At 42.1% G+C, this 26,513-nt stretch overlaps 1 protein-coding gene across 4 annotated transcripts in view; it reads left to right on the top strand.

The window, feature by feature from the left end:
• The window catches only part of SLC19A3 (solute carrier family 19 member 3), a 618,290-nt gene that overhangs the window by 330,080 nt on the left and 261,697 nt on the right, over positions 1-26,513 (top strand). For all 4 annotated transcript variants that reach the window (XM_085634561.1, XM_085634559.1, XM_085634560.1 and 1 more), the window contains one exon: positions 6,751-7,582. In XM_085634561.1, coding sequence (XP_085490687.1) covers positions 6,751-7,582 — 832 coding nt within the window. The remainder of the gene's footprint in view (positions 1-6,750; positions 7,583-26,513) is intronic.

Genomic DNA, 26,513 nt, shown 5'->3' on the forward strand with positions numbered 1-26,513 from the left:
ACAGCTTAAAAACTTAATTCCAATGCATTTCGGGCCTTGGAGATGCCCTTCGTCAGGGGAAGCTGTATAGATGTGGAAATCAGATAAAAACCCATGTTAGTCTAACATGCTTCGATGTTTAGATGAATTTTACATAAATACATTCTATTTATATCGATCCATTATGCCTAACACTGCCCTTTGTCAACATAAAAAAGTACCATCTTTGCGTTATTAAGATGTTTGCTCCACACGGAAACCTCCCCCACTCCAGCCTCGATTTTAAACCTGCCATATTACCCGTGTGACGAAGCAGACGTTCAACATGCCTAATGTTCGCTAAATAAACCTAATACTGAACTACACTTTATCCCCTTAAAAAGAAACAGTTAAATAATAATTCAAACTTAACACTACCCTCCACCCCGTGTTGGAAACATTTACCTATTTGTTTGATGAAGCTATTCGTGACTGCTCTCAACTCGCTGATCTCTCTCCCTGCCAAAATGGCCAGCAACAAAATGCTGTTCACCTGTGCTTACAATTTAACCTCTCCTTCTAACTAAATTCAACGGATCACGATAGCTTACAACAATTAACTTAACTGTACTCAGTCTTGTGTCATATATAAATCCTTCAGTTTCAAAACCAACAACCCCTCGTGAACTAAACTGACTACATGTCCCATCAACCGTTGCACTAAAACTATTCCTGAATAATCAAAAAGTGACTTTCAAGCTCCCGCATCCCATAACAAATTATATCAATTCAATAATACTGTGTTAACAAAAGAAAACTGCAATAAAAAAAAAATTCAGATACATCAATTTAGACCGATTTGACAGTAATTAAATACTTAATTCATCTTGATACAAAGTATCAAAGTTAGGTCCATTTGCCGCAATGTTAGTTCGTAATTGTCTGAAAAATAGTCCATGAGTCCGATATGACTCCTCATCGGTGAATCAAGGTAGCATTGTCTCCAGAGTTGTTGCGCGAAAAAAGAATAATTTTGGTTCGGGTGCAGTACTGCTGGTGAGGCAAGAAATTCATTGTAAGATACTCATGAAAGTAGCAGTTGCACACCATTCTTTGTCCACTTACTCATAATAATCAATTTTGACGAATTTGCGTGCTGACTGGAAACGTGCCGCGCCTCGTTGCACGTGAGTACTAATATAGGGCAAATAGCAGCAGAAATCTGTTGCATTCCAATCGCACAGCTTAAGAAGGAAAAATTCCAGCCTTTATAGATTCAATATTTTTATTCCATGTTTTTTCAGAATTCGTGTATTCAGCTTGACACAATTTCTTAATGCCATCATCATAACTTACCAATTGCGGGAGGGCTGTGCGTTACTCATAGGACCGGAGCAATAATGTGGGTGGTCCTATAATTGGTAGAGACCATCATCTTTTTTAATGCCAAGTATTAAACAATTCATAATGAATTATTACCTAATTAACTTCCCACCCTATCCCCTTCAAACCCCACAACCCACTGTGACTATAAATTAAAATGATATATTAAAAAAGAACATTCTAAATCACCTAAAATTGCATTTTATATTCTTTTAAAAATAATAACATTTATATAAACAATAGTAGCACATAAAATTAATATAGCAACTAAAACATATTAAATTAATTAAATAACAATATTTTTAATGACATTAAATACATCGCTATCATTGAAAATTATATTACTTACCTCAAAAAACTGTCTTCTCGTCAATGATATTCTTTCATCACGATATTTATGTATCACAATATTTTATTTCTGATATTTCGGGCTTAGCAATATTTACAACTGGATATCTTATCCAAACACCAAATACATTATGCACTGTGATTATGAACCACTGAATATGACAGGGATGTTGACACAATTTTAGTTCTTTTTAAGGAAACATATTCTTTACTCCCTTTTGATGGGGGTGCTGACTCCACATAAGCAAGACCTGCTCTTTTTTGGATCCCCTTTTTCAACACACTTCAGTGACTTTCCTGAATTCTCAGAAAACTGATGCTTATACAAATGATCTTCATTCCATAGGTCTTATCCTCATTGATTGACTATTAAGGAACAACTGGCTATTTAAGTTGAAACCTCATGCATGTTTTTGCAACAGACAGAATGCTATTATTAAGCGAAGATTTTGAAGAAAAGTAAGTGAATGTGGATTGTACATGTGAGGTGTGTGGTTGCGCCTTGGTGTTTGTGTTTGACATATATGGGTGTTTGGTGGAAGTGGGGTTGGTGGGCATGCATGTGTGTTTGGTATGTGTTTGTAGGCTGTATGTTTGTTTATGGGCACAAGTTATGTATGTACATCTATACAACACATGGGTGTTAGTTATATTAACTTATATCAAGGTCATTAAGATCAAGTTTCAAATATATCACTTCCACTACATCGCCAAACACTACAACATCAAGGTAAGTATACGTTTACAATTTTTAACTGCACATCTACTAAGAGCTAAACCTCTTGGGTTCCTTCTCTCCCAGCACACAGCTCCGTAGCTCAGGCAGTGCTTTGCCTTTGCTGTCTGCCCAACACCAACCACAATTCTTGCCCAAGGATTGGACTGTTCTCGCCCTAGGCCTCGCCAGCTGCTTGCTTAGTATTTCCTTTTATTTTTACTTTAGATTGCTTGCTTAGTTTTTCCCGAAATTTTTACTTTTAGATCGAGTCAGTCTTCATACTGACATTCTCCCCCCTTCTACCACTTCCCGCCGCTGCTGTCTCCACGGCCCCTCTAACGTTTTTCCCCCATTCCTGCCTCCCAGCTGTCCTACCCTCCCCCAACCTCTACCTACTGAAAGCCGCTGCGCGCTGAGTAAAGCTAAACCTCTTGGGTTCCTACTCACCCCACACGCAGCTCCGTAGCTCAGGCAGTGCTCTGCTTCTACTGTCTGCCCAACACAGACTGCGGTTCTCGCCCCTGGACTGGACTGGACTGCTCTTGCCCTAGTCCTTGCCAGCTGCTTGCTTAATATTTCCTTTTTTTTTCTTTAGATTGCTTGCTTAGTTTTTTCCTCAATTTTTCCTTTTAGATTGAGTCAGTCTTCATACTGACATTCTCCCCCCTTCAGCTGATTACCGCTGCTGCTGCCCCCATGGCCCCTCCCGCACCTGCGCTGTTTACCCATTCAAGCCTCCCAGCTGTCCTGCCCTCCCCTGTCCTCTACTTAATGGAGGCCGCTGTGCAGCCGTGCCAAAGGCATGCTAAAGGCAAGCCTGTCTGCGCCCGTCCTCAACCCGACTGCTATCATCGCCAGGAACCCTGGTTCCCTGACCTACCAATGCTACAGTTAAGCGGCTCTCCACGCATTCAACAACTGCAAGAATAATAACTGCAAGCTCTCCTCACCTCTTGACACCCACAGCCCTTTCACCTGCCGAAATTGCCGCCACTCCCTCAACATCGCCAAAAGCCAGGACCCACCTCCGCCGACCACCAACATCCCCACTGCAGCCCAAACCCTGCAATGCATCCTCCTCAATAAACGCACCCTTCACAGACATGCCACGTAAATCTGGGAGCTGCTCGACAGCACCTCTCCTGACGTCGCATTTCTCACCAAACCCTGGACAAGCTCCACCTCGGGACCTGATATTGCGATGGCCATCCCAGAAGGATACAAAATCACCCAGAAGGAACACACAAACCTCCCCATAGGCAGCATCGTTATTGCCCACAAGGCCAACCTCCGCCTGAGAACCTACACTGACAGGCCTACGGACCTCATGGAACACCTCCACTTCAAGATACATGTCAACCTGACCACCACCGTACATGGCACCGTCATCTACTGACCTCCCAGCCCCCCGCACCTTTCTCCTGTTCCATCACTGACATAATCACCCTGCATGCCATCACCTCCACCGACTACATTTTGCTGGGTGACCTCAACTTCCACCTCGACAGATGCCAAGACCTCAACTCCATCTCCCTACTGGAAAAGCTCCATGTCATCAGACTCAATCAGATCATACCAGGACCCACACACTCAGCAGGCCACACCCTCGACCCCATCTTCACAGCAGGTAACTCCATCTCCTTCAGTCACACCTCCAACCTCCCATGGATGGACCACCGCTGTGTCCACTTCACCTACAGAGCGAATATCCCTCGCAGACACCCAGCACAGCTCCACCGCAGGAGCTGGAACAAGATCTCCGACAAGCAACTCACCACCACCCTCAGTGGCTCCATTCCCACAACCTCAGACAACGACCCCACCACCGCCGTCCGTACCCTACACAAATGCATCACTGACTGCGCCACCACCGTCGCCCTCTTAAGAAATTTTCCAGCCCTTGTGCCAAGAAGGCCAGCTGGTTCTCTACCGAATTCCAGGAATCCAAACAAACCTGCAGACGTCTCGAGAAACTATGGAGGAACTCCAAAACCCTAACAAACCTTGACAACTGCAAAACAGCCACCACTGCCTACCACAAACTCATCAGACATTCAAGGAAGAAAGCACTCCAGGACAGAATCTCTACCCATGCACACAACAGCAAGGAACTCTTAGAGATCATCAAAGAGGCCGCCCAACCCAACAGTGAGTCCACCGACATCCCACCCTTTCAGGACCTCCGCTACAAACTCAGCGCCTTCTTCCATCACAAAATCAAGACCATCTATGGCAACTTCGACAACAACCTCCTCCACGAGGCACCCGCTTCCTGCACTACACAGCCGACATTGGACAGCTGGACCACCCTCAGCATCGCAGACACCCTAAAGACCATGAGGACCACCCACTACAGGGCCCCCATGAACCCCTGCCCCCACCACATCTACCACAGAGAGGCTGACATCATTTTCTCGCAAACTACAAAGAATCATCAACCGATCCTTCAAGACCACCTCCTTCCTCGATTACTGGAAACACGTGAAGATCAATCCTCTCCGAAAGAAACCTTCAGCGGACCCCACTGACCTCAAGAACTTCAGACCGATCTCCCTACTTCCATACCTGGCAAAAGTCATTGGAAAAAAGGTCAACAGCCTTCAGGAAGAACTACAGCGCAGAGATCGCCCTCATCGCCGTGACAGATGACATCTGCTCCCTCCTCAACAGAGGAGAGACTGTGGCCCTCATCCTCCTAGACCTCTCAGCAGCCTTTAGCACAGACTCACAGTGCCCCCTAGGAGGAAGACTCCACAATGGAGGAATCCGGAACAAAGCCCTTGACTGGATCCGCTCATTCCTCTCTCCGGCAGAATGCAGCGTGTCAGACTACCTCCCTTCATCTCAGAGCCCACACCTACAACCTGTGGAGTCCCCCAAGGATCCTCCATCAGCCCCACCCTGGTCAATGTCTACATAGCCACTCTCGCTTCCATCATCAGAGCACACAGACTCAACATCGTATTGTACGCCGATGACACACAACTCATCCTCTCACTATCCAACAAACCCAACATCTTGAAGCACAACTTTCAAGAAGGAATGGAAACAGTCGCCAGGTTGATGAAGAACAGCTGCCTACAACTGAACACATACAAAACCGAAGTAATCATCATAGGCCCACATCATGATGCCTGGAATAACACCTGGTGGACCCCCGCCCTCAGGAACACACACACACAACCTCAGAATCATCCTGGATTCCGAACTCAAAATGGACCGCTAGATCAATGCTGTCACCTCTTCCTGTTTTCACAACCTCCATCTCCTATGTAAAACTTTCAACTGGATCCCCTCGAACACAGGGAAACCATTACCCACTCCCTCATCAGCAGCAGACTAGGCTACAGAAACGGACTCTATGCCGGGATTAAAAAGAACCTCACCCGCAAACTCCAGTACATCCAAAACGCTGCCGCAAGACTAGTCCTAAAACTACAGCGCCATTGCCACATCACCCAACACCTGCGGGCACTTCACTGGCTCCCCATCCAGAAGAGAATCACCTTCAAGCTTTTTACCCATGCCCACAAAGCCCTCCACAACACCGGCCCGCCTACATGAACCACCTCCTCTCGTTCCACGCACCCCAAAGATTCCTCCTCTCAGCCCAGCTTCCCCGCCACGTTACCACACATCAAGAAAACCAGAACAGGAGGTCGCTCCTTCTCCTTCCTTGCTGCCAAAGTGTGCAACAACTTCCCTCTCCACCCCTGCCAGACACCAACTCTCTCTAAGATGCTGAAGGACCTCAAGACCTGGCTCTTCGACAAATCACCATGAGCATCCAGGACCACTTGCACCCTGATGGGCTATGGTAGCCTTCTGATGATTCTCCGCAAGGGCATGAAAGCTGCACCCCCCATTGCCTTGAGACCCTTTCGGGTGAGTAGCTGCACTTCACAAACTATGATTGATTGATTGATTGACTAACTCTGGGGCTTATTTACAAGCCCCTTGCGCTGTCGGTATGCCACTTTTAATATAAGAAAAAGGAGCGTACCAGCAGCACAATCGGCTTATAAATAAGCACCGCTATACGTAGTTTGTGTACTGGTTAGGTCTATGTAGGTTAGGTGTATGTAGTTCATGTGATATTTTTGTCTTCGATATGTTTGGGTGCTCATGCACCTGTGTTTTCTTTGTGTTTAGTGTTTGCGCGGATCTGTTGTGTATATGTGTGTGTGTGTTTCTTGTGAATGGATGCACTAATGTTTGTCTATATCTGTATTTAGTGTATTCAGAAGTGTTGGATGTGTCTGATATCTGTATGTGTGTGCTACACACGTTTCACAAACATGTTGAATAAATCATAATACAACTCTTTATTATCTCTTCAACAGGTTACGAATCAGATATTTCCCGTTTGGACATATTCCTATCTGGCGCTGTTATTTCCTGTATTTCTGCTTACTGACTATTTGAGATACAAGCCCATCATCATTTTGCAGGGAATTAGCTTCATAACTGGGTGGTTAATTTTGTTATTTGCCACCGGAGTTCCTGCCATGCAGGTGCTGGAATTTGTCTATGGCCTAGTTACAGCCACTGAGATAGCCTACTATGCCTATATTTACAGTGTTGTCAGTCCTGCTCACTACCAGAGAGTAACGAGCTACTGCAGAAGCATCTCCTTGGTTGGCTACACAGCTGGATCAGTGATAGGGCAACTTCTGGTGTCTTTAGGAGGTGTGTCATATTTTTACCTAAATGTCATAAGTTTGTGCTCAGTATGCGTGGCTTTCATAGCCTCACTTTTTCTCCCAATGCCCAAGAGAAGTATGTTCTTCCATAAAAAACTGGCAAAAGAATCACCGGAAACCGCTGAAATTGAAGACAAACCTTATCTCCCCCCTACTAGTAATGAAGCTCAAGGGAGCAATGGCGAAAATGTCCCCCCGGCAGAAATAGCCAGTGCTGGAAAACTGTCAGAGCAGGAGCCTTTCCATAGGAATAGCCACAGACATTTCTTTCGAGTGCCTCTGCAGTTGCTGATGGACTTAAAAGACTGTTACTCTACAAAGAAACTCTTATACTGGTCACTATGGTGGGCATTGGCCACTGCTGGCTATAATCAGATTTTGAACTACATCCAGGTTCTTTGGGAACACGTCGAGCCATCACAAAACTCCACCATATACAACGGTGGGGTTGAAGCTCTTTCAACACTTCTGGGTAAGTTATCGTAGCATTGAAGTTAAGCCAGCATTTAATTTGGTACTTGATGTATTATGGGGATTTACTCTTTTTTTTCTTTGGGTAAATGGAATGATACCTAGGGACTGGGTAAATTTGCTGTGTAAACAAAGGACCAGATTTACAAATATTTGCTGTGTCTGGTGACTTCGTGGACTAATGCATCCACTGTAGGGGCCTGTGTTTGATCTGACGAACATAGATTCAAATCTCAGCAGGCTCACTCAGCCTTTCATTCTTCTATGGTTGATAAAATGAGTTGGGTAACAATAAGCATTTGTTTTTCAGTGGCAAGATACCCTTGGGTGAATGTGTGCATTGCAAATACACATGATATGTTAAGATTTTGCGTCTGGGTTGTGTCACTGTTGATTTGCATGGCTTTGTAAGAAAAACAAAGCAACACAGTGCATTGCAGGAGATCCATGGGGGGTGCATGGGTGTTACTGTTCATCTATCTGTGTATTTTGACACAAACCCATATTTACAAAGATATATAGACTCAGGTTTAGTTCAAAATGGTGTGCCTGCCTGAGGCTGACGTAACAAGGAGAAATATCTTTATTCCTCATTGTTTTTTTCTCTGTGCATGTGTGCTACATTCTGACAACAATGCATACACCGTTGTGCTATGGCACAAGAGTGCCTGCATTGGCACCAGGCACCCCAAAGAGCTCCAGTGCATGGAGAGAGCAGAACTGCACTATTTCTTTGAAGATATGGCACAGTTATTATCGCTTCAGTTGATGCAACACAGCACAGCAACTTTGCTTGCTGAGCTGTGTTGGGCTAAATCTTTCTAAATATGCCCTCTAGTTCAAGAGATTTTTTAACATGGTGATCACAGAAGATGGCAAGTGAGAACATTATAAATGCACATTGACTTTACTGGGTAATTTCACTTTTTTAGATACAATATTATTTTATTTTTAATTTACCAGTTTTAAATCTCTTTTTCAATGATCCTAAAGAAACTGAAACTGTCATTGTGTGCACACATAGGACCTAATTTATGGCATTTTGGAGTAGGGCAGCACAGCAAGGCACCTTGTTGCGCTGCCCTATGCCGAAGTGAAAGGGCAGGAATGCACTGTATTTATGCACACAGGTGCATTCCTGTCCTTTCTATGGTGCAAGGGTGCCTCAGTTGCAGGTGGGATTGCTTTTGTGCAGAAAGGGGAACCTTCCTGCACAAAAACAATGCTACGAGGCGTTTTTCTCTTCCTATGTGTGCTGCAGAATTTAACACACATGGAAAGAGGAAAAAACAAGGAGAAATTAGCATATTTCTCCTGTTTACGTCTCGACTCGGGAGGTATACAATTTGACGCTTCCCCAGGTTTACATCACTTTGTAAATCTAGGGCAGCATCAACTTCCATGGGTGTTGTTTGGGAAAAACCAATGCAACACCAATGGAACGCCTCCTGGGTGCAGAGTAAGGTGACGCAGTGATTTGCGCTGCATCGCCTTACTCCTGATTTAAGCGGCCACTCAAAACTATGCAGGGTGGCTTTGCATGGCTTCTTAGACCCTTATGAGAACCCTGATTCCTTCAAAATTGACGCAGGGCTCTCATAAATAAGCCCCAGCATTTCTCCAATCGGGCTTGGCAGATTAGGATGACAGTAGGTTGGAAGGAATTTGAATGCACAATGTAGCACCCTTAACATTTTTCTCTTTATTCTATTCTTCGGTTTTTACCTTATTCAAAACTAAATACCTGCCTTTTTTGCTTACATGCATGTGGTCTTTCCTATTTTTAACATTCTATTAATGAAAGCAAATCCCTTTAGGGTCATGTTTTTGCCAATTCTGTATAATGTCCACTAAACTAATGCACCATATTAATAGACATTACTTATTATCCTCACAAAAATGTCTGCTACAAATTCCTTACAGATCTACTTTTTATTCATTTTTTATTGTACATTTTTAAAAGCACTCTTACTGTGTCGTATTGGACAAACATGAACTTTCACATCTATCTAGGTCAACCAGTCCATTTATCTAATAATAAAAGAAACCTTGTTTCACATCACTCCTCAATCATTATTTAGAGCAGCAATCTGATAGGCATATTTTCAACCACTTGCAACTCAACCCAAACAATACCTCAAATACTCAATGTGGCATCCAAATTCACTTTTGTGACATAGTAACTTGGGTACTGCTAGAAAAGTTATCACCCAAAGCTCTAGGTGCACCACAAACGCTAGGTCCTTCACTTGTCTGAGTAAATAACTGTATGAATTCATATAGGTCTTGGAGGAACCATTGTTAGTTTAATCCAACAATAATTTACAACTTCTTTATTACCTATTGTATAAAATGTACCAGATTTTGTTCACAGTTAGTTAGTGTACAGGAAGGGGAACCTTCCTGTACACAAACAATCCTTCCCCTACACGCATACACCCTTGCACTATGGTGCAAGGGTGCCTGCGTTGGAGCTACACTGCTAAGTATAGCGCAAGTGCAGGGGGAACGCAAGGCTGCACCATATTGTTGTAAATATGGTGCAGCCTTGCGTTTCTGAAGTGGCGGAGTGAGGCGTTAAGCCATGACGTCTAACACCTTACTCTGCCACTTCTATTGTACATATCCCCTGTGTCTCCTCTTTTCTGATAAACATGTGGGAGCAAGCTGGTGGGATCTACAACTTCTCCATGACATAACACCTGCCAATGGTTGGGGAAAACGTTTAATAAGGCCCTTAAGAGCATGATGGAAACTCTTCCAGAGGACTTCATGAGGAACTGAGATTATCTCCTGCCATGTCTCGTGTTCGCCTGCAGAGAAATTCAATAGAAGGCAGTTGGGTCCAGTCTATTAGAACGTCAGAAATTTGTAGAAATTCAGTCCCTATTTGGTAGAGGTATACACCCTGTCCAAATAGGGACCGCAATCCTAGTCAGGGTAAATCAATCACGCTCTATTCATCATCCTGTGCTCACCATCTGGAAGTAGTCAGGCCTAACTTAGGAAGCAATGTGTAAAGTATTTGTGCAACACAACATACAGTAACACAATGAAAAAACACAAAAAGACTCCACACCAGGAAAGAAAAATAAATATGAATATTATAAATAAAACAAGACCAGAACAACAATCTAATCGACCAGGCAAAGGAGCAGGTGATGATACATTGACATCCTTGAGTCGCAAGCAACTGCAGGCAAGCCAACAAGCCCTTGGACATCACTCTGGATTGAAGGCAGAGTCCAGCTCTCCCTCAGCAGGGTCAGAGAGCAACAGGGCAGCACAGCAGAAAAGAAATTCTTCTACAGCAGCAGTCCATCAAAATGACCGTCCTTGTAGCAGCACAGCAGTTTTTCTGACAGAGGTTCTTTACAGGTTTAGAAAGTGTTTGATATGGTGGGGTCGGAGACCCAGTCCTTATACCCAGTTGTGCCTTTTAAGTGAATGTGACTTTAAAGAAGGGTCTTTGAAGTGCACATAAGTCTTTTCATCCTCGCCCTGACTTTAGACTCATTGCAGGGGGCAACCGGCCCTTTGTGTGGAGACAGGACACTGCCTATTCAGGTGTGTCAGCGCCTTCCTCCCATCCTGCCCAGGACAGGCCATCAGGAGGCAGATGGGTACTCAGACACACCTAATCTTCCTTTGTATGTAGCTGTCTAGAGGGAATGCACAAAGTCAAGCTGTCACCCACCATAGATGTGTATTGGAGACAGGCTGCAGGACACAATGCTTTAAGAGCAGAGAAATGCCGACTTTCTAAAAGTAACGTGTGATGTATCAGCTACGATGCACTCTAGTCAATACTTCTGATTCAATTTAATAATAGTATACAGATTAATCTGTGTGGGTGTGCTGTCTTTGCAGTGGTTCTACCTGACCGCTAATTATGAAAGGAAAGTATATCTAAGACATCTGGTCCTAGACAAAGACTACATTACCAAAAAACACTCTACCTAGAGTGTGTTTAATGTTATGCTGCGTTCTGTTGAAAACAATTATAAGGTAATTTCATCAAGTAAACAATATAAACGTGCTGCAGTTAACTAATATATATGTACATAAACATAATGACATGGTTTCAATCCAACGTTGTTCAATGCTTCTTTTATTCAAAAGCACAATTCATTGATGAGCCATGAACTTCATGTTACGTTGCATTATAATACAGATTTGAAGATTATTGATCCCAATGCATTTCGGGTGTGACATACACCCTTCGTCAGGGGAAATCTACAACAAGCATATGTACAGTGAATTAACAAATCAATCTACTTAATCGAGTTATATAATTACCGGCCTCTTATTTACCGGGAAAACGAGAAATTTAAGGGTATGATACAAAGCTGAAAATATTAAGTGTACTGCACAAAAACATCTTGGTAAACAACATCGTAATGGAATGAATAGTTGTGTCTTAGCAAACATGCCTGGTAGAGGAAACCAAAGGTCAAAAAGTCTGAAAAGATGAAAGGAAATTTGGAGTGAAAAAAGAAAACACAGAGAGTGAATAAGATAGTGCCCATTCTGGTGAACAAAGTGACAATCAGTATAGCTAGTGTAAGTGTGCACTGTGCCATATCTGTATTGATTGTGCCCAAGTCAAATCCTAATAGTGGTACCTTCTCTCACTCATCCAACCGTTGCTATAATTCTAGTACTGCTAGACTTCGGTTAGTGCATGGAATATCTGCAAGTTATAGAACTCAATGTCAAAGTTCTCCAACTATAGGTGTGATAATGGACAATTACTAGTCTGCCAAAAAAAATACCAGTCTCACCTGCCGTTACCTAAAACGGACACCAAGACAAGTCATTGTTCTGTGTAGAAAAAACGCCCAGAATTATCCTGTCAAGAAATGTAAAAGACTCACTGTAATTCCACAATAAAAGTCTATATCACCCTTAATCCCTTATCGCCAGTGTGACTCAAGTAGGTGCGTCTCACCTTACAACTTCAAGATCAACTGGTAAGCATTAGAATAGGGGTGTTCGTGAACATAGAATTCTCACTGCACCGAAAATTAACAAAAATAAGCATAAATAAGCATAAGCATGACCAGAATTGAAAACAGGGGTCAATACTCCCCGTTACATGAATCCATCGTACTGGCACAAGACTTACTGAGTAACTGCGTTGAGAACCTCATGCGTTGCGGTCTCGGTGATGAACATATAAACGTCTTCCACTACGTTCAATCTTACTTATAACTCTGTCACCTGCGCGTACGCACGCAGAATGTTAAACACAGACATAGGACTAGTGTGCGTGTTCAAATGATATGCGCGGCGGCCATATTTGTTTATGTGTAGAAATAAGAATATCTCGATTGCGAGCAGTGGAGTCACCCAAAAGTAGTGAATACAAATAAAATGGAAGAAACTGAAAACAAAAATCGAAGTACGCAAATTATACATAGGCTGCATATGGCAATAATTTCAACAAATTATTTGGAATTGACAGTGATACAAGATTTCATACAGTTTGTATGTGCTGTCATCATATCCTACTAGAAATGATATTAGACCTTGATTATTATGAATCCCTATCAGTAGTTAAACATCCGTTACATGGCATGTATACATATCTTTGTACAGATCATTAATAACAAGATTGTATTGAAGTAGTTGTACAGTTACTCATACTGGTATAATTTCTAGCTACGTGGAGCAAATGACTCACATAAAACATGCCAAATAGTCGTCCCATGTGAATATTTCTTAATTGTGCAAACACTGTAACAAGAATATGATGTATCTTGGGGATTCTATATTGCGCACATCAATCATAACTGCTGAATGTGGACAATCAAACAATTATGAATCAAACTAAAACCAGGTCACAATGTTAAGATTACAAGTATTGCATCAAATAGCTAATCTGTCAAAAGTCAGGTGCAGACCAAGAGACCCTCTACCGGAAACACGAAAGTTCTAGTTTATCGTTAAGACCATTAGGAAGGAGGGTATTCAGATATTTAATCCAAAAGGTTTCTCTCTGCGTGATAACTTTAGTCATGTCTTTATCATTGTGCTGTTTTACTACCTCTAAAATAGCAAATCGGAGTTGAGCTATAGAATGTTGTGCTGTCATCCAAAGGGTTGCTAATGGTACACTTAATGTGTGCGTTCTTATCCTGCTCTTGTGTTCTGTAATTCTTGTCCTTAAACACCTTTCTGTTTTTCCCACATAGTGGAGTGAACGGGGGCATCTAATTAAATAAATGATGTTCTGAGTGTTGCAATTGCCTATAAACTTGAGGGCTATCGGTTTTCCTGGCCATGGATGTGATATAGAAGATGCTGTGAGAACATTGTTACAGTGCGAGCAATTAAAGCATTTTTGCATACCCTTGTGCTGTTCTCTGGGTGTAGATGATTTTTTGTTTAGTATCTCACAAAGGTTATTGGATCTTCTGTAAACAAATATTGGAGGATTTTGAAAGAGTTCTTTAAAGTCGGGTTCTGTTTGTAGTATATCCCACCGTCGTAGGATAATCTTCCTGATTGCTGCTGACTGGGTGGAAAATGTTGATACATAGACCTCCCGTCTAAGTAGTGGTTTCACTTTTTTCTCTAAAAGCGCCTCTCTAGAAATCTCTTCTGCTCGTCTGGCGGAGGTTTCGATCACCTCACTAGGATATCCTCAGTCCAAAAAATTATTTTTAGATTCATCCAACGCTTGTGCGTTTGATTTTCATTGGATGAAATACGTTTCATCCTCAAAAATTATGAGAACGGTAAGTGTCAGGGTGGAAGCTACTGTAGTGAAGTGTGTTGTTGCGATCTGTTGACATCTTATATACCGAGGTGCTTATGATTGTACCATTGTATAGGTGAATTGGATTCTCGGATTTATGCTGTTCAAGTCCCTTAGTTTGTTTTCGAGTATGTGTTTAGATCCCTGCCAGATGATGAAAATATCATCTATGTATCTACGACACATGATCAACCGGTCAGTCCAGGAAGGTTCATTCAAAACATGTTCCTGCTCAAATTTCATCATGAAAATATTTGCATAGCTCGGCGCTCCTGCAAAACCCATAGAAGTACCGTTGGTTTGCAAAAAGAACCTCTCTTTCCAGCTGAAGTAGCTGTTAAATAAACTGAACTGTAGCAATTGCAAGAGAAAAACCATGTTGGCTGGTATATCCTCCTGTTGCAGTAATGCCCACTCAATTGCCTCAATTCCCTCAGAATGCGGTATTGAGGTATACAATGATACCACATCCATAGTACCTAACCAGATGTCCTTCATTGGTGGCACTTGGAGATCCCTGATCAGTTTTAGGAAATGTGTAGTGTCTTGCATGTATGTATTACCTGACTGTACAAATGGTTGCAAAAATATATCAATATACTGACCTTATGGTTCATGAATGGAACTGCATCCTTATACTATAGGACGAAAAGGTGGATCGTCCACATTTTTGTGTATCTTAGGCAACATGTAAATTGTAGGCCTGCGGCGGAACTTGGTGTATAAGTAATCACGTGTTTTCTCTGTGATCCATTTCATGTCTAGAGCATATGATAACATTTGGGGGACTCAAGAAAGCATTTGCTTTTTCTTGTCATAAATACCTGACCTTCCAATTCAAATTGATTTGGGGTCAAACATCACCCTAGCTAGGTCCTCTATCCAGTAATCTGTTTCTTTTTGCTTACATGATTCTGGGTGTTTTTTCTACACAGAACAATGACTTGTCTTGGTGTCTGTTTTAGGTAACGGCAGGTGAGACTGGTATTTTTTGGGACAGACTAGTAATTGTCCATTATCACACCTATAGTTGGAGAACTTTGACATTGAGTTCTATAACTTGCAGATATTCCATGCGCTAACCGAAGTATAGCAGTACTAGAATTATAGCAACGGTTGAATGAATGAGAGAAGGTACCACTATTAGGATTTGACTTGGGCACAATCAATACAGATATGGCACAGTGCACACTTACACTAGCTATACTGATTGTCACTTTGTTCAACGGAATGGGCAGAATGGGCACTATCTTATTCACTCTCTGTGTTTTCTTTTTTCACTCCAAATTTCCTTTCATCTTTTCAGACTTTTTGACCTTTGGTTTCCTCTACCAGGCATGTTTGCTAAGACACAACTATTCATCCCATTACGATGTTGTTTACCAAGATGTTTTTGTGCAGTACACTTAATATTTTCAGCTTTGTATCATACCCTTAAATTTCTCGTTTTCCCGGTAAATAAGAGGCCGGTAAATATATAACTCGATTAAGTAGATTGATTTGTTAATTCACTGTACATATGCTTGTTGTAGATTTCCCCTGACGAAGGGTGTATGTCACACCCGAAATGCATTGGGATCAATAATCTTCAAGTCTGTATTATAATGCAACGTAACATGAAGTTCATGGCTCATCAATGAATCGTGCTTTTGAATAAAAGAAGCACTGAACAACGCTGGATTGAAACCACGTCATCATGTTTATGTACATGTATATTAGTTAACTGCAGCACGTTTATATTGTTACTTGATGAAATTACCTTATAATTGTTTTCAACAGAACGCAGCATAACATTGAACACACTCTAGGTAGAGTGTTTTTTGGTAGTTCAGTCTTTGTCTAGGACCAGATGTCTTAGATATACTTTACTTTCAAGCAGAACTAATTATATTAAGTGTGTTCTAGACACCGTGTGTTATATGCAGTTCAGTACCTGCCAGTGCCCAGGCAGGCAGATGTATGGCTAACATTGTTCTGTTTTATCTCCTACAGATACTATGATCAATTGAATTAAAACCGTATGTAGTATAGTGAACACACAGTAGGTGTGTACACATCACTTTTCACTTAACTGTTTATTTACCTCACCTTTTAGGTCACTTAGGAGTGGAACGCACAGGGCTGGCCCCTGTGTGGTCCTGAGGAAGAGCCGTGGGGAGGCTCGAAACATGTTGATCAGCACTAGAGACTTTTAACTCATTATGGTTACATCGTTGTCTAGTACCCCTGTTTTTAATATACCGACTAGGAGCTAGAATAAAGTGTTTCGCCCATTAGCCATGTATTTTTAGATTTCCTATCCGCTCCACTAAACACTGCACCACACATAGTCGCCTATTAGTGCTCATACGTAATTTCGCAAGTCAAAGCACACCACACCTCAATCCGCAGCAGATTGAGAGGACCCCAATGATGAAGCATGTCACCAATGGGAAACCCCGGTGAGTGTGAGGGGACTCAAGAAAGCATTCGCTTTTTCTTGTCATAAATACCTGATCTTCCAATTCAAATTGATTTGGGGTCAAACATCACCCTAGCTAGGTCTTCTATCCGGTAATCCATTTTTTTTGCGTACATGAGCAAAGATCCATACATTTATTATTTTTTGTGGACTACTGGGCCTTCAAGGAGGTAGCCAAGACAGATATACACCCGATTTTTAGAGCAAATGAGCTACATCACCGTTTGACTGCTGTTCTCTTCTTAAGTACCCTTTTATCTGACCAGTGGCTATTGCAGATCACATAAGTGCATAATGCACCCCTCGTCCCAATTTCTGCACCTGTCCTGCCTCTTTCTATACCTCTCTTGCCTCTTTCTGCAGTTCTCTTGCCTCTTTCTGCACCTCTTTTGCTTCTTTTTGCACTTATCTTGCCTATTTCTGCACGTATCTTGCCTATTTCTGCACCCCTCTTGCCTCTTTCTGCACCTCTGTTGGTTATTTCTGTACTTCTCCTGCTTCTTTCTACACTTCTCTTGCTTCTTTCTGCACCCCTCTTGCCTCTTTCTGCACCCTTCTTTTTTCTTTCTGTACCTCTCTTGCCCTTTCTGCATCCCTGTTCCCTCTTTCTATACCTCTCTTGCATGTTTCTGCACTGCTTTTGCGTCTTTCTGCAGTTCTCTTGCCTCTTTCTACACCTCTGTTGCTTCTTTCTGCACGTCTCTTGTCTCTTTCTGTGCCTCTGTTGGTTCTTTCTGTACTTCTCTTGCTTTTTTCTGTACCTTTCTTTCTCTTTCTGTACTTCTCTTGCCTCTTTCTGCATCTCTGTTGCTTCTTTCTGTACTTCTCTTGCCTCTTTCTACACCCCAGTTGCCTCTTTCTGCTCCTCTGTTGCTTCTTTCTGCACTTCTTCTGCTTCTCTCTGCTCCTCTCTTGCTTCTTTCTACAGTTCTCTTGCCTCTTTCTGCACCTCTGTTGCTTCTTTCTGCCCTTCTCTTGCCTCTTTCTGCAACCCTCTTGCCTCTTTCTGCACCTCTGTTGGTTCTTTTTTTACTTCTCTTGCTTTTTTCTGCATCTCTCTTGCTTCTTTCTGCAACCCTCTTCCATCATTCTGTACCTTTCTAGCTTCGTGCTAGATCCCTGTTCCCTCTTTCTGTACCTCCCTTGCACATTTCTGCACTTCTCCTGCCTCTTTATGCAGTTCTTTTGCCTCTTTCTGCACATCTGTTGCTTCTTTCAGCACTTCTCTTGCCTCTTTCTGTACCCCTTTTACCTCTTTCTGCACCTCTGTTGGTTCTTTCTATACTTCTCTTGCTTTTTTCTGTACTTCCATTCCTTCTTCTGAACTTCTCTTGCTTCTCTCTGCACCTCTCTTGCCTCTTTCTGTACCCTTGTTCCTTCTTTTTAACACCTCTCTTGCATGTTTCTGCACCTCTCCTGCCTCTTTATGCAGTTCTATTGCCTCTTTCTGCACCTCTGTTGCTACTTTCTGCACTTCTCTTGCCTCGTTCTGCACCCCTTACCTCTTTTTCTGTACCTCTCTTACCTCTTTCTGCAGTTCTCTTGTCCCTTTCTGCACCTGTCTTGCCTTTTACTGCACCTCTTTGCCTTTTTCTGCACCTCACTTGCTTCTTTCTACATTTCTGTTGCTTCTTTCTGTACTTCTCTTGCCTCTTTCTGCACCTCACTCTCTTTTTATGCACCTCACTTGCCTCTTTCTGCACCTCACTCTCTTCTTTCTGCAGCTCACTTGCCTCTTTTTGCACCTCTCTCACTTCTTTCGGCACCCCTCATGCCTCTTCCTGCACCCCTCGTCCCTCTTTCTACACCTCTGTTGCCTGTTTCTACACCTCTCTTGTCTCTTTCTGCACTTCTCTTGCCTGTTTCTGCACCTCTCTTGCTTCTTTCTGCACCTCTCTTGCTTCTTTATGCACTTTTCTTGGATCTTTCTGCTTTTCTCTTGCTTGTTTCAGCATCTTTCTTCCTCTTTATGCAATTCTATTGCCTCTTTCTGTGCTTATCTTGCTTCTTTCTGCACCTTTCTTCCTCTTTTTGCACCTTTCTTGTCTCTTTCTAAGCTTTCTTCCTCTTTCTGCATGTCTCTTGGTTCTTTGTGCACTTCTCTTGCCTCTTTCCGTTCTTCTCTAGCCTCTTTCTGCACTTTTCTTTCCTCTTTCTGCCCTCTCTTGCCTCTTTCTGCACATGTCTTACTCTTTCTAGACCTGTCTTGATATTCCTGCACTTCTCTTGCCTCTTTCTGTACTTCTCTTGCCTCTTTTTGTACTAAAATGGGAAGTGCAAGATGTAAAGTTGAAAGGTCTGCGTCCTCTCGTGACTGAGGTATATGTCTACTTGTACATTTATTCTCACATTTTATGCATCTGACGGTAGCTTAAATATTGGGCAGCTTTTTCTATAGATAGTCAAATCTTCTCGGTTCTGCTCTGTCATTCGGTTGCACAGGCAGACATGTCTTACGTATGTAGGTGTTATAGAGCCCCTCAAATATACTATTGAATTCCCATGTGCCCTGTATTATGAGCAGAAATGCATGCACCTTCTTGTACACAGATTTACAGAGTATGGTGTTTGAAACACAGGTATTATAGTATTTGTATGTTTATTTTTATATAACATGTCACTAAGTAAAAGCACAGATACATTCATTCATACCTTTACAAACTTGGTGAGACTTACAACAGTGATATGGTTAGGATTGCTGTTATACATTTGGTAGGCCTAACATTCTGAGCAGTCGATGAATAGTGGACCTTCAAGAAAAAAATTAGGTTTAAGACATCTTGGGAGAAAGATAAGTGATTATGCTACTTTGTAGAAGCCTGTGGAAATGTACAGTCGAAGTAGGCCTCTTTTTGCACCTCTGTTGCTTATTTCTGTACCTCTCTTGCTTCCTTCTACACCTTTCTTTCTCTTTCTTCACTTCTCTTGCCTCTTTCTCCACATCAGTTTCTTCTTTCTGCTGCTCACTTGCCTCTTTCTGCACCTCTCTTACTTCTTTTGGCACCCCTTGTGCCTCTTTCTGCACCCCTCTTCCCTCTTTCTGCACCTCTGTTGCCAGTTTCTACACCTCTCTTGTCTCTTTCTGCACATCTCTTGCCTGTTTCTGCACCTCTCTTGCCTCTTTATGTACATCACTTGCCTCTTTATGCACCTCTCTTGCTTCTTTCTGCACCTCTCTTGCTTTTTTCTGCACCTCTCTTGTTTCTTTCTGCAACTCTCTTGTCTCTTTCATCACTTTTCTTGCTCTTTCTGCACCTCTCTTGCTTCTTTATGCACTTCTCCTGGTTCTTTCTGTACCTTTATTACATTTCTGAATTTCTCTTGCATCTTTCTGCTTTTCTCTTGTTTGTTTCTGCATCTTTCTTCCTCTTTATGCAATTCTATTGCCTCTTTCTGGGCTTATCTTGCTTCTTTCTGCAACTTTCTTCCTCTTTTTGCACCTTTCTTGTCTCTTCCTACAGCTTTCTTCCTCTTTCTGCACCTCTCCAGCTTCTTTCTTCACCTCTCTTGGTTCTTTGCACACTTCTCTTGCCTCTTTCTGTACTTCTCTTGCCTCTTCCTGCACTTTTTGTGCCTCTTTCTGTACTTCTCTTGCCTCTTTCTGCACATTTCTTACTCTTTCTAGACCTGTCTTGATATTCCTGCACTTCTCTTGCCTCTTTCTGTATTTCCCTCGCATTTGTTTGTACTCAAATGGGAAGTGCAAGATGTCAAGTTTAAAGGCCTGTGGCCTCTCGTGACTGAGGTATATGTCTACTTGTAGATGTATTCTCACATGTGTTAGGCATCTGATGGTAGCTTAACCCCTTCAGCGCGGCGCGGATTACCGCGCCGTGCTGAAGGTTCGTTGCGCGGGCGGGGCCATGACGGAGCAGTTCCGTCATCCGCACAGCGCGACCGATGCGCATGACGGAACCTCTCCGTCATGCGCATCGAAAGGGTTAAAAAGCGGACACCTTTTCCATAGATGGTCAAATTTTCTCAGTTCTGCTCTGTCATTCGGTTCCACAGGGAGACATGTCTTACGTATGTAGGTGTTATAGAGCCCCTCAAATATACTATTGAATATCCATGTGCCCTGTATTATGAGCAGAAAGAAATACATGCACCTTCTTGTACACAGATTTACAGAGTATGCTGTTTGAAACACAGGTATTCTAGTATTGGTATGTTTATTTTTATTTAACATGTCACTAGGTAAAAGAACACACACACCAATGCATACCTTTACAAACTTGGTGAAACTTACAACAGTGATATGGTTAGGATTGCTGTTCTACATTTGGTAGGCCTAACATTCTGAGCAGTCAATGAATAGTGAACCTTCAAGAAAAAAATGAGGTTTAAGACATCTTGGGAGATGGATTAGTGATTAGGCTACTTTGTATGAGCCTGTGGAAATGTACAGTCGAAGTAGGCCTCTTTTTGCACCTCTGTTGCTTCTTTCTATAGTTCTTTTGCCTTTTTCTGCATGCCTGTTGCTTCTTTTAGCACTTCTCTTGCCTCTTTCTGTACCCCTCTTACCTCTTTCTGCAACTCTGTTGGTTCTTTCTGTACTTCTCATGCTTCTTTCTGTACTTCTCTTCCTTCTTTCTGAACTTCTCTTGCTTCTTTTTGCACCCCTCTTGTCTCTTTCTGTACCCCTCTTCTTTCTTTCTGCACCTCTCTTGACGCTTTCTGCACCCCTGTTCCTTCTTTTTTGCACCTCTCTTGCATGTTTCTGCATCTCTCCTGCCTCTTTATGCAGTTCTATTGCCTCTTTCTGCACCTCTGTTGCTACTTTCAGCACTTCTCTTGCCTCATTCTGTACCACTTACCTCTTTCTGTACCTCTCTTACCTCTTTCTGCAGTTTTTTGTCCCTTTCTGTACCTGTCTTGCCATTTACTGCACCTCTTTGCCTTTTTCTGCACCTCACTCTCTTTTTTCTGCACCTCACTTGCTTCTTCCTATATTTCTGTTGCTTCTTTCTGCACTTCTCTTGCCTCTTTTTGTACCTCACTTGCCTCTTTCTGCACCTCACTCTCTTTTTCTGCACCCCACTTGCCTCTTTCTGCACCTCACTCTCTTCTTTCTGTAGCTCACTTGCCTCTTTTTGCACCTCTCTTACTTCTTTCGGCACACCTCATGCCTCTTTTTGCACCCCTCTTCCCTCTGTTGCCTGTTTCTACACCTCTCTTGTCTCTTTCTGCACTTCTCTTGCCTGTTTCTGCACCTCTGTTGCCTCTTTATGCACCTCACTTGCCTCTTTTTGCACCTCTCTTACTTCTTTGGGCACCCCTCATAGGTAGGCCTAACATTCTGAGCATTCAATGAATAGTGGACCTTCAAGGAAAAAATGAGGTTTAAGACATCTTGGGAGAAAGATAAGTGATTATGCTACTTTGTAGAAGCCTGTGGAAATGTACAGTCGAAGTAGGCCTCTTTTTGTACCTCTGTTGCTTATTTCTGTACTTCTCTTGCTTCCTTCTACACCTTTCTTCCCCTTTCTTCACTTCTCTTGCCCCTTTCTGTACCTAACTTTCTTCTTTCTGCAGCTCACTTGCCTCTTTCTGCACCTCTCATACTTCTTTCGGCACCCATAGTGCCTCTTTCTGCACTTCTCTTCCATCTTTCTGTACTAATGTTGCCTGTTTGTACACCTCTCTTGTCTCTTTCTGCACTTCTCTTGCCTGTTTCTCCACCTCTCTTGCCTCTTTATGCACCTCACTTGCCTCTTTCTGCACCTCTCTTGCTTCTTTCTGCACCTCTCTTGCTTTTTTCTGCACCTCTCTTGTTTCTTTTTGAATCCATCTTGTCTCTTTCATCACTTTTCTTGCTTCTTTCTGTATCTCTCTTGCTTCTTTATGCACTTCTCTTGATTCTTTCTGTTCCTTTATTACACTTCAGCATTTCTCTTGCAACGTTCTGCTTTTCTTTAGCTTGTTTTTGCATCTTTCTTCCTCTTTATGCAATTCTATTGCCTCTTTCTGTGCTTATCTTGCTTCTTTCTGCAACTTACTTCATATTTTTTGCACCTTTCTTGTATCTTTCTACAGATTTCCTCCTCTTTCTCCACCTCTCTAGCTTCTTTCTTCACCTCTCTTGGTTCTTTGTGCACTTTTCTTGCCTCTTTCTGTACTTCTCTTGCCTCTTTCTACACATTTCGTACTCTTTCTAGACCTGTCTTGATGTTCCTGCACTTCTCTTGCCTCTTTCTGTATGTCTCTCGCATTTGTTTGTACTCAAATGGGAAGTACAAGAAGTCAAGTTTAAAGGCCTGTGTCCTCTCGTGACTGAGGTATATGTCTACTTGTACATGTATTCTCACATGTGTTATGCATCTGATGATAGCTTAAAAAGTGGGCACCTTTATCCATATATGGTCAAATCTTCTCAGTTCTGCTCTGTCATTCGGTTCCACAGGCAGACATGTCTTACGTATGTAGGTGTTATAGAGCCCCTCAAATATACTATTCAATTCCCATGTGCCCTGTATTATGAGCGGAAAGAAATACATGAACCTTCTTGTACACAGATTTACAGAGTATGCTGTTTGAAACACAGGTATTCTAGTATTTGTATGTTTATTTTTATGTAACATGTCACTAGGTAAAAGCACAGACACATGCATGCATACCTTTACAAACTTGGTGAGACTTACAACAGTGATATTGTTAGGATTGCTGTTTAACATTTGGTAGGCCTAACATTCTGAGCAGTCAATGAATAGTGGACCTTCAAGAAAAAAATGAGGTTTAATACATCTTGGAAGAAGGATTAGTGAGTAGGCTACTTTGTATGAGCCTGTGGAAATGTACAGTCGAAGTAGGCCTCTTTTTGCACCTCTGTTGCTTATTTCTGTACTTCTCTTGCTTCCTTCTACACCTTTCTTCCCCTTTCTTCACTTCTCTTGCCCCTTTCTGTACCTAACTTTCTTCTTTCTGCAGCTCACTTGCCTCTTTCTGCACCTCTCATACTTCTTTCGGCACCCATAGTGCCTCTTTCTGCACTTCTCTTCCATCTTTCTGTACTAATGTTGCCTGTTTGTACACCTCTCTTGTCTCTTTCTGCACTTCTCTTGCCTGTTTCTCCACCTCTCTTGCCTCTTTATGCACCTCACTTGCCTCTTTCTGCACCTCTCTTGCTTCTTTCTGCACCTCTCTTGCTTTTTTCTGCACCTCTCTTGTTTCTTTTTGAATCCATCGTGTCTCTTTCATCACTTTTCTTGCTTCTTTCTGTATCTCTCTTGCTTCTTTATGCACTTCTCTTGATTCTTTCTGTTCCTTTATTACACTTCAGCATTTCTCTTGCAACGTTCTGCTTTTCTTTAGCTTGTTTTTGCATCTTTCTTCCTCTTTATGCAATTCTATTGCCTCTTTCTGTGCTTATCTTGCTTCTTTCTGCAACTTACTTCATTTTTTTTGCACCTTTCTTGTATCTTTCTACAGATTTCCTCCTCTTTCTCCACCTCTCTAGCTTCTTTCTTCACCTCTCTTGGTTCTTTGTGCACTTTTCTTGCCTCTTTCTGTACTTCTCTTGCCTCTTTCTACACATTTCGTACTCTTTCTAGACCTGTCTTGATGTTCCTGCACTTCTCTTGCCTCTTTCTGTATGTCTCTCGCATTTGTTTGTACTCAAATGGGAAGTGCAAGAAGTCAAGTTTAAAGGCCTGTGTCCTCTCGTGACTGAGGTATATGTCTACTTGTACATGTATTCTCACATGTGTTATGCATCTGATGATAGCTTAAAAAGTGGGCACCTTTATCCATATATGGTCAAATCTTCTCAGTTCTGCTCTGTCATTCGGTTCCACAGGCAGACATGTCTTACGTATGTAGGTGTTATAGAGCCCCTCAAATATACTATTCAATTCCCATGTGCCCTGTATTATGAGCGGAAAGAAATACATGAACCTTCTTGTACACAGATTTACAGAGTATGCTGTTTGAAACACAGGTATTCTAGTATTTGTATGTTTATTTTTATGTAACATGTCACTAGGTAAAAGCACAGACACATGCATGCATACCTTTACAAACTTGGTGAGACTTACAACAGTGATATTGTTAGGATTGCTGTTTAACATTTGGTAGGCCTAACATTCTGAGCAGTCAATGAATAGTGGACCTTCAAGAAAAAAATGAGGTTTAATACATCTTGGAAGAAGGATTAGTGAGTAGGCTACTTTGTATGAGCCTGTGGAAATGTACAGTCGAAGTAGGCCTCTTTTTGCACCTCTGTTGCTTATTTCTGTACTTCTCTTGCTTCCTTCTACACCTTTCTTCCCCTTTCTTCACTTCTCTTGCCCCTTTCTGTACCTAACTTTCTTCTTTCTGCAGCTCACTTGCCTCTTTCTGCACCTCTCATACTTCTTTCGGCACCCATAGTGCCTCTTTCTGCACTTCTCTTCCATCTTTCTGTACTAATGTTGCCTGTTTGTACACCTCTCTTGTCTCTTTCTGCACTTCTCTTGCCTGTTTCTCCACCTCTCTTGCCTCTTTATGCACCTCACTTGCCTCTTTCTGCACCTCTCTTGCTTCTTTCTGCACCTCTCTTGCTTTTTTCTGCACCTCTCTTGTTTCTTTTTGAATCCATCTTGTCTCTTTCATCACTTTTCTTGCTTCTTTCTGTATCTCTCTTGCTTCTTTATGCACTTCTCTTGATTCTTTCTGTTCCTTTATTACACTTCAGCATTTCTCTTGCAACGTTCTGCTTTTCTTTAGCTTGTTTTTGCATCTTTCTTCCTCTTTATGCAATTCTATTGCCTCTTTCTGTGCTTATCTTGCTTCTTTCTGCAACTTACTTCATTTTTTTTGCACCTTTCTTGTATCTTTCTACAGATTTCCTCCTCTTTCTCCACCTCTCTAGCTTCTTTCTTCACCTCTCTTGGTTCTTTGTGCACTTTTCTTGCCTCTTTCTGTACTTCTCTTGCCTCTTTCTACACATTTCGTACTCTTTCTAGACCTGTCTTGATGTTCCTGCACTTCTCTTGCCTCTTTCTGTATGTCTCTCGCATTTGTTTGTACTCAAATGGGAAGTGCAAGAAGTCAAGTTTAAAGGCCTGTGTCCTCTCGTGACTGAGGTATATGTCTACTTGTACATGTATTCTCACATGTGTTATGCATCTGATGATAGCTTAAAAAGTGGGCACCTTTATCCATATATGGTCAAATCTTCTCAGTTCTGCTCTGTCATTCGGTTCCACAGGCAGACATGTCTTACGTATGTAGGTGTTATAGAGCCCCTCAAATATACTATTCAATTCCCATGTGCCCTGTATTATGAGCGGAAAGAAATACATGAACCTTCTTGTACACAGATTTACAGAGTATGCTGTTTGAAACACAGGTATTCTAGTATTTGTATGTTTATTTTTATGTAACATGTCACTAGGTAAAAGCACAGACACATGCATGCATACCTTTACAAACTTGGTGAGACTTACAACAGTGATATTGTTAGGATTGCTGTTTAACATTTGGTAGGCCTAACATTCTGAGCAGTCAATGAATAGTGGACCTTCAAGAAAAAAATGAGGTTTAATACATCTTGGAAGAAGGATTAGTGAGTAGGCTACTTTGTATGAGCCTGTGGAAATGTACAGTCGAAGTAGGCCTCTTTTTGCACCTCTGTTGCTTATTTCTGTACTTCTCTTGCTTCCTTCTACACCTTTCTTCCCCTTTCTTCACTTCTCTTGCCCCTTTCTGTACCTAACTTTCTTCTTTCTG

This window comes from Triturus cristatus, chromosome 11 (assembly GCF_964204655.1).
Source record: "Triturus cristatus chromosome 11, aTriCri1.1, whole genome shotgun sequence".
Classification (NCBI taxonomy): domain Eukaryota; kingdom Metazoa; phylum Chordata; class Amphibia; order Caudata; family Salamandridae; genus Triturus; species Triturus cristatus.